The 13,397-nt window shown below is 36.9% G+C and overlaps 3 protein-coding genes across 3 annotated transcripts in view; 1 reads left to right on the forward strand and 2 right to left on the reverse strand.

The window, feature by feature from the left end:
- LOC126368402 (glucose 1,6-bisphosphate synthase) overlaps positions 1–13,397 on the reverse strand; it is a 116,083-nt gene that overhangs the window by 61,425 nt on the left and 41,261 nt on the right. The window lies entirely within an intron of this gene.
- On the forward strand, positions 1,741–4,550 carry LOC126368479 (ribonuclease Oy). Its single transcript, XM_050012501.1, has 3 exons — positions 1,741–1,920; positions 1,989–2,275; positions 3,861–4,550. Exons 1-3 carry the CDS (start codon positions 1,874–1,876, stop codon positions 4,364–4,366), a joined length of 840 nt encoding a protein of 279 aa, XP_049868458.1. The 5' UTR covers positions 1,741–1,873; the 3' UTR covers positions 4,367–4,550.
- On the reverse strand, positions 7,487–13,386 carry LOC126368464 (UBX domain-containing protein 1-B). Its single transcript, XM_050012477.1, has 6 exons — positions 13,230–13,386; positions 12,757–13,150; positions 12,018–12,202; positions 11,366–11,536; positions 10,409–10,527; positions 7,487–9,387 (listed from the first exon to the last, which is right to left on the reverse strand). The coding sequence occupies exons 1-6, from the start codon at positions 13,277–13,279 to the stop codon at positions 9,341–9,343; spliced, it is 966 nt and encodes a 321-aa protein (XP_049868434.1). The 5' UTR covers positions 13,280–13,386; the 3' UTR covers positions 7,487–9,340.

Consider the following 13,397-nt stretch of genomic DNA (forward strand, 5'->3'; position numbering starts at 1 on the left):
CCCACTTTAGGACTCTGTCGCACTAACATAATTGACATTTAGTGAGACTTACAGTTCAATTTGTCAAAAAAGTTAATGTGACATGGTACGAAAGTGTATACATATTAATGCTCGTGACCGTACAACCCTGACACACCATTTTCGCATCTTCTACATCCATAAAATCTTCATACATGGTCGCTGATTTAGAGTATCTACCGTTCGGTCAGGTAGATAAAGCCTTTTGCGCCAAATTTACTATAAGTCACGTCAAAAAAAGAAGGCCAAAAAATGGTCAAAAAAACAATATTGCAATTTGACATTTGCGCATGTAAAATTAAGTACGCAATGCAAACAAGTGTCACATACTTAGAAATATTGCTTTTTTTAGATGAATTGCTTTGATGTGGCTTTTGAATCCCCCTTGTCAGTTTAGCATTCTTCATGCTACTTTTATTGGGAAAAATAGGGCAGTGGTTTCCCTCTTGCCTTCCGCCTCACACATTAGCATTCGTATTGCTTGACATTCGCAATTTTATAGGATTGCATTACCAAGTGTGATTGCATTATGTGCTGCAAGTTGTTTTTGATAACTTGTGGTTGTGCTCACCCCGATGGGGATTAAGAGCGTGAGTTGTTTAGATTTGTAATTGTCTTTCCAAGTTTGGTTAGTAGCTTTATTGATGTTAAATTACCATTTTCTCTTTTCCTCCGTTAGTAAAGATGTAAGATTGCGTGCGTTGATGTCTTTTGTATGAAGATTTTGTTTGTTTCGGGTAACACAATAGTCACACAAAGTTGTAAAAAAATTTGGGGGCTTTCATTGAAAACCTTCCTTGCTACTTATTAGTTTCCTTCAATCTCTCTTGAATGTATGAGCATAAGCACCTAGTTTGAAAACAAAACGATACTCAGAACCTACGAGTATACTTACATATTTTTAGTTAAGTTCGATGTGTCTCAGCTTACACAACTAGCTTGAAAGAAAGTGTCTCGAATGAATAGTAGTCTTTAGTAGACATATTGTCTGTAGATCGAGTTCTACATTATACAAATGGAGCTCAAGTAGGGAGACTCTATTCAGCATTTCTTTTTTAGCATTAGGTATTTACTTACTAAGTAGGTACACAATATTTTATCCGTGGTGTACGAGATACCTACCTAATACAGATCGTTATTAATATGTTAGGACTGGCTGGAAAACACATAAGGTCCGTCAATTTTCCCAGACATGTGTTAAAAACCGACATTTTCTTTTCTTTCTAATAGGGTTAATTATTACATATTATGGACGTTGGGTTGGGCTGATTCTGAATGACCAGTCGTCACCATATCTAATGGTTTATTCATAATCCTTAATAGTTAGGTTAGGTTAGGTTTTGGGTTTAGGTTAGGTAGGTATCGTCTAACTAGTCAGAAAAAAGTGCCTTTTAAACACTGTATAAATCATCTGGGAAAGATGTATGAGGCCTGATGATCTATCAAATAATAATTAGATAGATACTAGTAGAACTTCATATCACATTGGCTGCAAGCTGTCTTCTGATTACTTTCATGTGGCCCTGCCCACCCCATTAGGGATTATGCATATCGATAAATATTTTAAAGCAATCGACAACGTTCTCGATATTTCCGTCATCACTAAAATTGACAGCTGTGTTTGCATTTCGTACTTATGAACATTGATACGCAGTGAAAAAGAGACAGAACTATACAATTCTGTCTCCTGCGAACAAAGCAGCAAGCGTCGTTATAAAGTATGACAATTTAGAATAAAACGTCAAAATCGAAATTATGTGAATTTTGCAACGTTTGTGTATTTCTACTAAGATTACAGTGTTTTACGTAATTTATTTACAAGTTCCTGTGCCGCGCTTGTGTTCATAGCGACGCCATGTGGACGGACAGTTTTGGTTTCCTACTTTTCATGATTGTTCTAAGGTAAGATTCGTGTCTCCTTGAGGTTCCAACTAATTATTCGTGAAAGTAACCCGTATCTTTTGTTTTAGCTCCAATTACGCGTATTCAGTGAGTGTGAAAGACAAGTACGCCTGGGACTTGCTGATCTTTACACAACAATGGCCCCAGACTGTGTGTAAGGAGTGGAAACAACACAACCCGTCCCATAAGTGTTCACTGCCATCTAATCCGGAGATCTGGACCATCCATGGCGTGTGGCCGACTAAACTGCACACCATCGGGCCCGCGTATTGCAACAGATCCTGGCATTTCGACCCTGAGGCCGTAAAATCCATTGAGGCACCTCTTACTCAATTATGGACCAACATTGAAGGAGGTGAGACATTTTTTTAAATTGTTATTTTTACAGCTGATAAGCTAAGGTTATGCTTTATAGTTGATAAAGCACCTTTAAACACTTCTTTATCATAGCAATTAGTACATATTAGTATGTATTGTTTGATAATAAAATAAATTCCACTAGTAATTACTTTAGTCAGTTATGTTTGCTAATATTTTCCTATTTATTATAAAATTAATATTTCAGTGTTTGTAGTCGCAAAAGTATTTTTATTGGGCAGGACAAAGTGAAACTATGTTCATGTCTGCTTTCTATGTTTGTATGTGTGTTCCCACATAATCATTTTTAGAGAACATGGTACCATACTAAACCTGTTTTGCTGTGATATAATGTAATATCTGTTCTAAATATATCAAGTATAATAAAAGTTTCTTAAAACACTATTGGTTCAAAGTTTTAATTAACATAATGAGGACATATTATAACATAATTATACAAAATGCATGCTTTGTTGTTTCGTTTATAATAACAATAAAACAAGCTCTTTGAAAGGGTTTTCCTTGGCATTTTTCATTGCTTTCTACAAATATTACAGTAGAGAAAAGGTTTTGTTTTAAATAAAATTTATTAACTCTCTTGGAATTTCTTCACATACATTGATGTAGGATATAAAATCATTAGTAAGCAGTAAGCATTTTATTTTCACAGAAAGTGTTTCATTATTCATTATGTAATGTTATTTAAAGATCTATAGAAGTGTTGCAAATGTCCTGGCTGGTTTTTAATTACAACAGCTTTACATTCACTGCTCTGAAAATTCTTTAAAGAGACTAAATTATAGTTATAACAAATAGGAATATTATGTTTTATATTTTCAGAAAAAAACATTAAAATTGAATGAATGTTGAGCATTTCTCCAGTAATAGAATTTTATACATTATTTTTCTACATTAGATTCTAAGCTCAGATTATTGCTAGATTGTTCCTTCGTAAAACAAATATGTGTAAGGTGTACAAATCTTTAAAAGTGAATAAATTACATTCCATTTATTACAAAATTAATTCAAATGTGATGTTGATACTACATATCATGTGCTCACCATTATACTATGTTTACTATGTAACATATAACATAAGCTCAGCACCAAATCCAAACTGGGGTATTCAGAGATACATCCATTGCCAGACGAACTAAGCACTCACATCACGTCATGGAGCTATCTGCTAGACCAACATGGTGGTGGGCAGTATCGCCATCTATAATGGTGGTGCCAACTGAGTTAGTAAAAAAACAGAAGTTAAGATAAATTAATCTGGGGTAGTCAGAGATACATCCATTGCAAGATGAACAGGTACCCACACTTCAACGAGCTTCCTTTTAGCCCAACAAGTGGTGAGCTGAATCGCCGTCTATAGTGGTCTTATCAACTGTGTTAGTGAAAACTGCACTTAGATAGATAGATAGATAGATATAGCCTTTATTATGGACTTATTGTAAGAAAACTGCACTTAAGATAAATTAAATGGTGCAAGTCCGGTAATGGAGTTTCAACCGTTTACTACGTAGATTGACTGATTTCTGCTAATTTCCATGATGCTTAAATAATTTATGTGATTACAGACACAGAAACTTACGCCTTATGGTCTCACGAATGGACGAAGCACGGCACGTGTGCGGCTGAACTGGAACCTCTCAACTCCGAGTTCAAGTACTTCTCCAACGGTCTCAACTGGATGCGTAAATACACCATGTCTGACATACTAGCCGCTTCCAAAATTGTCCCGTCCAATGAAGTTCAGTACACACTTGTCAATATCTACTTGGCCGTCACTACGAAACTCCGTGTCAACCCAGCCATTGAATGCAGAAACGTCGACGGAAAGAGCTGGCTTGTCGAAATTCGCATTTGCTTCAATAAGACTTTACATTTAACCGACTGTGATGGCATTAAAGGTTTCAAACATAAGAGCGCCCCCTACGACCATGAGACTATTGTCACCGACATACTGACTAACTGTGACCCGCAACAAAAGATTCTGTACCCGAAGGATTACCGTCCCGTTGCACCATTTGTCATTGTACAGCTGTATAAACTAGTGTCTTGGCTGCAGTGGTTCACTTTGTAACACTATTTTTGAGTTTCATACCACTATATTTGTCTACTCATCGTAGGTAATTTCGGCTATATAAAAAAATGAATGTTTGAAACTCAGCCATCAGATTAGTACAAGTTATGTTTTTTTTTGTATATTTGAAATTGTGATGTCAGTTATGGACATTCAGGCAGAGCCTGTTTAAAGCATAATGCCTTATTTCTGTACCGTCGGTGAAAAGTAATACAAGTCCAAAATTCAAGTTTTGAGAAAATCGAGTTTAAAGTTAAAAACATTCTAGCTCGCGACTTATAAGGAGTAATGGAACAGAAGTTAGATGTGTCGATAGGTGATGATGGAAGGTTTCTTTTCTAATATTTAGTTATATTTAGAACCTAAACAGAAATGGTAGAGGATCAAAATAAATTACATGTATCAGTTGACACCAACTTTTATACTGTGTAAATTGATACAAGTCTACTTATACCCTTTTACACACATAACTATACAAAAGTCATCGTTGATATATCATATTTCAGTTAACAATTTTACAGTCTTATTCTACAAAAAACAAAATGTCTTGGAAGAAAGTTTATTTCATAAAGTTGTAGAAAGGCAAAATTCTATTTATTTTCTTTAAAAAGTAAAGAAACGTAACTTATATCAATTGACACAAACGATAAACTATAACGAATTTGTGTCAAGTGATTTAACATGACTTATTTTTTCGGTTTTATTGTGTAAAATGATACATGTTTTTACGAATTTCTAGTAATAAATACATATAAAGATGGTACACGTATTTATAGTGTAAGGTGGCGATAATAAGATATTTTTGTTATGATTTTACTCTCAAAACTCATAAATAACCGGTCAAAACCACCACTGCTGCCCGCTTCAAAACCACTTTTGGTTCATTTTGCAGTCAAAATCTTACAAATTCAATTATGATAATATTTCCACCCCTAACAAATGAAGGTAAGAGGAATCATATTAAGACTGCTCATTAGGAATGTTTCGGGCTAGCCTGGCAGTATGGCCTGGAGATAAAGGTGATGTACCTACGTACTTTTAGACCAAAATCACATAAACCGCGGTAAGTGTTACTTCTTTCCTGCTGAAACTATTTAAAAGATCACAACTCATTCCCCTAAAGTAAAGTAAAATTCGATATTTCGAATTATCAAAATTCCCGGTCTAACGGTAGCCCGCAACATTGACAGAACTATAAACGGAGTCGAATCAATGTTGACGATAATAATAGGTAGTGAAAATGAAGATCATTGGTTCACTTCCAAACCCATAGGTTACACAGGGCTATCCTCAGGGTAGGTCTTGTCACCTTTACCATGGTCTGTTATGATTAAGCTAAATGAGCTCGTTTCCGCAAAACTCTACACCTAAGCACACGTGGGGGACTTTCCGCGTATCCTCGCGTATGGACCACTATTGTGAAGTGAGCAAACTTCCCACTATATCATCATCATCCTCCTGCCCTTATCTCACTCTAGGTGGGGTCGGCACAACATGTATGGGCAAATGTCCCATGTTCTTCTTCTTCTTCTATCGTGTGGATTGTGAAGTAAATTACCAACCCCATCAACCCTGGTGTCAGGGTTATGACTGAGCCGCCATAGGCCCCTGACTTGACTCAATGAATACTCGAATGTCCCATATACATGTAATGTTATTTTAATGGGCTCAGTTTTCCGCATAAACGCAAGTGGTCCATTATGCGTGCTTTTATTGACTATGTAAGCCAACTAACTCCTTTCAGAAGCTCAAATACCTCCTGGGATTTTTACAAAATTTGTGACCTGGTTTAATTAAGGGGTTGTGCCCGTGGTGTTGCCAATTATTTATTCTAATCTAATCTATCCTACAAGATCCCACTGCTGGGCAAAGGCTTCCTCTTCCTCTTTCTATTTTTCATTGTCCTGTGCGTAATTATCTCTTATGTAATCAAAATACAGAACAAAAATATTACCGGTGGTGCTCAAGAGTTCAGAGTAGTTATTCCCTTTATAAAAATGAGGAAACTCGACAAATTTACACCATTCAACGTATTTGAGAAACTGGTAATCTTCTCTTGAGAAGATGTGGCAGATCCCGATGCTGCCGATGCGGAGCTGGATCCCAGTAGGACCTTAAACCCAAAAGTACGTACGATCATCTACGTCTGTGTAGGTTCAAAAATACCACTACCGGCGCTTGCATAAAAGATCTAACCAGCGTGTATTGAATGGCTTGCATATTAATTGGAGCTCGATAATATTTTGAGCCATTATTTCACGTCTACAACCTCCTTAGCAATGAAGGCAGCGTTCAATCTGCCACCGCTTAACCTGCATGTAATCAAGAAAACTATGTAAAACAGCTATGCTTCGAGCTAAGGGAAGGAGACAAACGACAGTTATGACAAATCTCAAATACCTTTTGACTAACTCTGCCATGGTGATAACGACGCCATGATCAGAACCCACAACTTATTGAGGTACTGTAATTAAGTACTACAAGGTGGCTACAGCAGAAAGAGAAAAAACACGGTTTGGTCTGAAGTACTAACTTAACCTATACCCATTCGCAATGCGGATCAGATATGGTTTGCTGTGGCTCTAGACAAAATGTCTTCCCATAGACAGGTTTATGCGGAGGTCACCTTAGGATACACACTGGAGGCGCATGGAATCGAACTTGTATGTATCGTTATACACGACACGTTATTGATATCCAAGATCGTATTTTCTGAAATATTTTGATATATATTAATTTATATTACTTTTCACAAAAAAATTAATTTGGTGTTTGATGTTACAACTAAAATTATATCTTTAAACACGGACCGTGAGAATTCAAGGATTGCGTGTATTTTAATATATGTTGAGTTGCATTTACTTACACCAAAATATTTAATGAAAATCTTCATTTCACTTTGATGCAAGTTAAGATGAATTATGTTACACGTGTTATATCAGCATGAATCCTTCACAAACAGTACTTATATCACTGAACACAAAAATTATCTCCGTATTTATAATAGCTACAGTTACGAGAATTAGACAGAAAGAAAGAGAATTTTTTGAACATGAAGTGTGTGCTAATAACTCAAAAGTGATACAACTCGAGTTGTATTACTTTTCACCGACGGTACAGATTTAACCAGTAAATTTTCGAGGAATTTATAGAAGAAATTATAAAAATAGCGAATTATTACTTTTAAATATAATTTAAAAAATCAATAGGGTAGTTTCCAACTAGTCAAATCAGTTACTTTTTATTAAACGTCAAAACACGAAATTACTATGGAATTTGTATGAAAAAAAAAAACTGAGACGTCTTAGAAAAACGTGATGAAATCTTTATTAAAATTCTTAAATAAGTTAAATAGAAAAAAGAAAACGTATTTTGACAACTTTAGATCTGTCTTTATTTAGTTATCAGAATAAATTGAAATTGATATTATAATTTATTTATCTTTGACTTAGGAAATTACCCAATTTAAGATTGTTGTGAAAAATTGCATGATTATAGAAGTCAAATTGCATTTTAAACCCAGTCAGTTGTAAAACCAAATAATATTTTTTTAATAATATCTAGGAATGAAATCTGAAAACATTCTGTTGATCTCTGAGATAAATGATACGACTGTAGTATTAAAACATTGATTCGCTAAGTCTGTGTACCGAAATCTTGTTACTTATATAAAACTAGTCTTCTATAGAATATAATTACTTCGGAAACGTTAAATAAATAAAATAATAATATGTAATCGTAGAATAGAGAAATTTCCTGAATGCCTCAAGTACAAGTCCTTTTTGAGTATTACCATGGAGTATTTGTATCTACTACGGTATTACACTTATATTTTCTCTCAATGTCTGTGTTATATTTTGTACTTTTTATTTTTGTAATCCTTTTGGCTATGTAACCCAGACCAGTACCTAAGACTAACATTGACAATCCTACTAACTTTATATTTTCTAAATGTTTCTATAAATGTTGTTTATTTCATAATAAACCTAAGCACGTAAAATATGGCTTTGTACTATAGACCAAATGCACCCAAATGTATGAGAATTCCCTGGTAACTTGCCAAATAGATGTGACAGTAAAATCTTAAAAGGTTTTATATTAGGTAATAAATGAGATAAACGTGGAATAAATAGAAAATGGAACCGTTTTATTTACCTCAAAACATAAGTTTACAAACACAGGTAGACTTGCAAACGAAAATTGACAGGTAAATTACGCACTGTACTAAACCAGCGGCACGCTATGATGGCGTTTGGACATAATATAGTACAGCAATTCGCACCGTCAATACGGTTAAAACGCAATAAAGTACAGCTATTTTCTACTTTAATGTACTTATAAATTAATACGAAACTTGATGCGCGGGACAAACGTCAAAACGGCCATCATAGAGCGCCGCTACTTTAGTAAGTAAACATTACAGTTACCAGTAGGTATTAAAAGTAAAGCAAGTAGGTTTCAACATTCTGAAACGACCCGGATTTGCTTGTTTACACATAAGTTTATGTACTTATACATTTACACACGGGAAACATTGTATGACGCAATTGGGTATTAACGTGTTTTGTTTTAAAATACTTATAGATACAAGATATTAAATTCGCGAAGCGTGCACTTTCGCGACTTCACTTAAACAACAATAATCATTATATATTTTGTTATTAATTTCGGGATAAGAACTAAATTAATATTTGTACTTTTAATAAAAATTAAAGATCCATTTGAAAGAAATATTAGATTGTAGCCTAATTAAATTGTATTCGTCTCACCTCTGATTTATTAAAGCATTAAAGCAAGTCCATTAAAAAAGAAATAAGGCTCGAATTTACTATTGCTTTTCGTTCATTTCACCTTACCGTCAATTTTCGTTTGCCAGACAATATTGTAACCATGTGCTCAGTTGAGTTTGAGCCCCATCCCAATCGCTCAGTCCGTACTCCATACGTTGTGTCGCATTTTGTTTCACATTGTAATTTATTGACCACCCTTCGATACTATGATCACTGCTGATGGTACCAGACCTGAAAATAAGAAGCATTTTCATTTAGTAACTTATTGGCTAGAATCTGGCCCCGATTCCTGCAGACACCTTATTTTATTTTAGGTTATATCTGGTATTTTCTTATCCGCCGAAAAGGAAAGGGACGCATGATTGACAACTGTTAATTTTAAAATGAATGAATAACCCGGGCACATAAAATAAGCATCTCGCTGGTATGCAACCCGTTTGACGTGTGCTGTCAACTTAATTCTGTCGGGTTTTTGGCCAATATATATAAATTTGGGTTTTTAAAATTCCTGTCTATAATTAACGTGTGTTCCATAAATTTTATGCCTGTCGATTGTTCGTCCCTTTCCTTTTCGGCGGATAAGAAAATGGCAGGTATAACGTAAAATGAAATTAGATGGTGTCTACAGGAATCGGCACCAATGAATATAGAAACAAGTTATTATTGTAAAAAGAAAGCTCTAGCACAACCCAGATGCTTCATACAAAAATATTTTTTTACCATGTGCTGACGTAACGTGTGCCTGACACGTAAGTGGGAGAGAGACAGTCCGCGGGCTCTTCCCCTTACTCCTTAGAGTGGCTTACACTCAATTAAGACTGAAGTAAGACCCAGAGGGGATGACGTCGACGCTCGATACGATTTTAAATATTTACTTTATAGGGTTATTCAAAAATAATTGATTTGTAATGATATGGCGACCTACCAATAATAAAAACGGTTCTCGTGCAAACAGTAATATCATATTATTATATTTTTACAAGAAGAACAAAAAGCCAAAAGTCATTATCAAATACAAAGACAATAAAGGAATAAAAAATTCTATAAAAAATTGTGCTATCTTGCACATTCTCTAACTGTGAGTAGTCGTTTTTTTTACTTTCTGAATCTATATTGCCTTGATTAATAAATAAGTTGGTAAAGGGCAAAGTATTTACGTCTTTTTCATTTATTAAAAAAATAAATAGGCTTGGTGTGTGAAAGTTTGTTCCACAATATTGTCCAATGAAACGAGACTAATACTCATACTTACCCAATAATTCCAAAGGTTTCTCATAGTCTTCACTTGTGAATATTTTCTTTGGAAAAGTTGTCATCATTTTGAAATTATCTTGTTGGGCAAACTCCTGCGAGTGCAGTTGTAGGTACAGTCTGAAAAATAAATGAATAAAATAAGTATCACTTAGTGATTTAATCGACAGTAATAGAGAAAACGGAGATGCTCCGCATTCCTAACAAGGTGGGCAGAGCTACGAGTGGTCAACACACCGTCACTGCTGGTATTCGTTCTAAGATGGTGACAAGTTTTCCAGCCAGCCAGTTACCCTAATAGACAGTCAATGATTTCCAAAAACTAGCATCAAGTATGTGGTATTAATAAAGTAATCTCAGCTTAGAGACTGTCCTCAAGATCATGTCAGTGTGACAGTTCTATAAAAACAGGGTCTTGAGGGCAGTCTCAGCTGAGATTGGTTTATTAATACCACCTTAAATGCCGTCGACGAAGTAGACCAGTATGGAAAAAGTGGTGTTTATGTTTTTATACCACTTACCACAAAAGATTCCGTTTTTTTTAAACCGGATGGAAAAATGTCGCACGCTTGTCTAGATTTGTCAAAGTCTACTATGGGTTTGAATTCCGTCCTACGCTGTAAACAGATACGGAAGAATCCCGATATGCTTTCTGCTCTTACGGGAATTTTTCGGTCTTTCCTTTTTGTCAACATAAGCTCATGACTATAATATCCTAATTGGGGTATATCCATCGCAAGATGAACTGACTACCCACACCTCATTGAGCGTTCCGTTCGACCAACGTGATAGCTGGTGAGTCGTATCGCCGTCTATAATAGTCTATAATACATTAATAACTCATTGGTGCAAGTCAGGTGGCAGGGTTCGATCCGGCGATCCCTTTTTTTTTTGAGAATCAAGCCAGTAAATCACAGGAGCGCAGTGACAACCTGTTTGTCAGAGTTACAGTATTCACCTGACGGCGGCGAGTTGCTCCTTGGCCCCGAAGGTGTGAGCGAGCTGTTGTCCGTCGGGCAGCCGCAGCTGTATGCGCGCCTGCTCGTAGGACACCTTGCACGCGGGCGCCGCGGCCGCCACCGGGGGCACCGGCGCGGCCACCTCCGCCGTCTTGCCTTGCGCTGCTAGCCTGGTGGGCGTTACAACATTCGTATAACAGACAAATACAACTAACAGCAAACGCGACCCGCGCGGCGCGATTATATCGAGGGATTCGACCAGTAGACGCAGCGAATGCTATAAATTGGTCGAAACTCTCAATATATAAAACAACAGGCCTGAAGTCCCAGTTGGGCGTGAACCTCGGCTCAGGGTTCTGTCTTAGGAAGAATATTTGAAAGAATTAATCGACCCCAGTGGGTCGATAGCGATAAGCGCTGAATGAGGGGAATCTTCGACCACGCAGGCGGGGTCGGTATCGGGATTCTGAAGTTTTTGGTGTCGCGAGTTGATTGGCCGCCTCTATGGCTAAAGTAATCAGGTTGTCAGGATCGTATGGTAAGATAACCAACATCTAAGGTAACATACATCCTACTGCTGGGGCACAACTTCTTGTTTAACTGGAGGGAGTATATAGACCATAATGTATGTAGAGTTTGCAAATGCCTCACTTTCTAGCCTGTTTGTCAGCTTCAATCTGTGCACGGACACGTTCCCTGGCCCGCTGGTCTTCCAGCTTGTCCCGGCGGCGCTGCTCCACCAACTTCTGCATCTCCTGCTCCTGCATCCGTGTCTTGGCGTCCTGCATGTCCTTGCCCGACTTGATGCGGATCCTCTCCCTTTCCAGAGCTTCTGCCTGGAATGTTCTTTATGTTTAGTATAGTTTACCTACTACAGTTTTCTCTATAGAACAGATGGGTTAAAAAGGACATCTAAGCAATTCATTTAAAAAGCAATATTGCTGTTTGACATTTGAGAATATACCTAAATATAAACGCATGATGTCAAAAAATGTCAAATAGCTTTAGATTCATTTTAGCCCCCCGATAAGATAGATTTTATGATTTTCTCTTGCTGTATAGCCTAAAAAGAAAGAAGCACTACAGCATGTATCATTAGAGCTGACAGATTTTGTTTATATTGCGTATTTCTGCTTTAGATATGGAAAAAATCAAAGGCTCTATGCCAGAAGAATAAAAAAATATAAGTATGCCCCATTATGTTGAGATTAATAAACTATTTTACTCAATTTATAATCTAACCAAAAGGACAAGGAAAAAGTGAAAATTAGATTGAATAGTCTTGCCCGTATTTAACTGTTACAGGCTATATAGCATGCCTGCATAATTAGAATTAATTACATTCATTAATATCTGGGACAGGGTAATAGTACCATAGTTATTCACAAACCTTTTCCCTCTCCTCTCTCTCTTTCCGTTTTTGTTTCATTCGCTCCTCGAGCAGCGCGAGTTGAGCCTTCTTCTCCTCCTCAGTGAGCGGTTTCTTCTCCTCAGTGGACTCTGAGAAGCTGCTGTGGTTCGTCTTGGCGGCGTGGTACTCCATCTCGTCCTGGTCTTTGAGCAGCTTGCCGCACTCGTCGCACTTGAAGGACTTGGCCTCGGCCTCGCTGGTCGCGGGCTCGCTGGCAGACGAGGTAGCCGACGCCGACCCATCAACGTTGCTGCCGCTGGAGCTTGACGCCAGCGTGTGCCCAGAGTCGATCGCCGGGTCGTCCGCGTGCGCCAGCAACCACTCCATCGCCGGCTCCACGCCCTTATAGTTAGTCACTGCCATTGCTTTCTCCCTAAAATCCCAAAAAAATATTTTCTTACACCTAACCTATAACAAACCCAACAATGCAAAATTTCACTACATTTACTCACGCTCGCTCTTTGGAGAAACCCATTTCAATGAGGGTTTGTAATTCTGCCATTATTTTAGCTGACAAAAGCTAACTTTCAATATTAATAATACAAAACAACACACAATTTACTTTCTCATCAATCATCAGCTGTTTTTGGTTTTATTTTTTTTAATGTTCCACAGATAAT

The sequence above is a fragment of the Pectinophora gossypiella genome, chromosome 7 (assembly GCF_024362695.1).
Source record: "Pectinophora gossypiella chromosome 7, ilPecGoss1.1, whole genome shotgun sequence".
Lineage (NCBI taxonomy): Eukaryota > Metazoa > Arthropoda > Insecta > Lepidoptera > Gelechiidae > Pectinophora > Pectinophora gossypiella.

What these genes read in the sequence shown, in the direction of transcription:
- LOC126368464 (XM_050012477.1), bottom strand. Translation starts at nt 13,279, where the DNA reads ATGGCAGAATTACAAACCCTCATTGAAATGGGTTTCTCCAAAGAGCGA. An exon ending in GGTTTCTCCAAAGAGCGAGC is followed by an intron (nt 13,151 to 13,229) that starts GTGAGTAAATGT and finishes TTGGGATTTTAG; the next exon opens with GGAGAAAGCAATGGCAGTGA. An exon ending in GAAACCTTTGGAATTATTGG is followed by an intron (nt 9,388 to 10,408) that starts GTAAGTATGAGT and finishes TCTTATTTTCAG; the next exon opens with GTCTGGTACCATCAGCAGTG.
- LOC126368479 (XM_050012501.1), top strand. Translation starts at nt 1,874, where the DNA reads ATGTGGACGGACAGTTTTGGTTTCCTACTTTTCATGATTGTTCTAAG. An exon ending in CTTTTCATGATTGTTCTAAG is followed by an intron (nt 1,921 to 1,988) that starts GTAAGATTCGTG and finishes CTTTTGTTTTAG; the next exon opens with CTCCAATTACGCGTATTCAG. An exon ending in ATGGACCAACATTGAAGGAG is followed by an intron (nt 2,276 to 3,860) that starts GTGAGACATTTT and finishes ATGTGATTACAG; the next exon opens with ACACAGAAACTTACGCCTTA.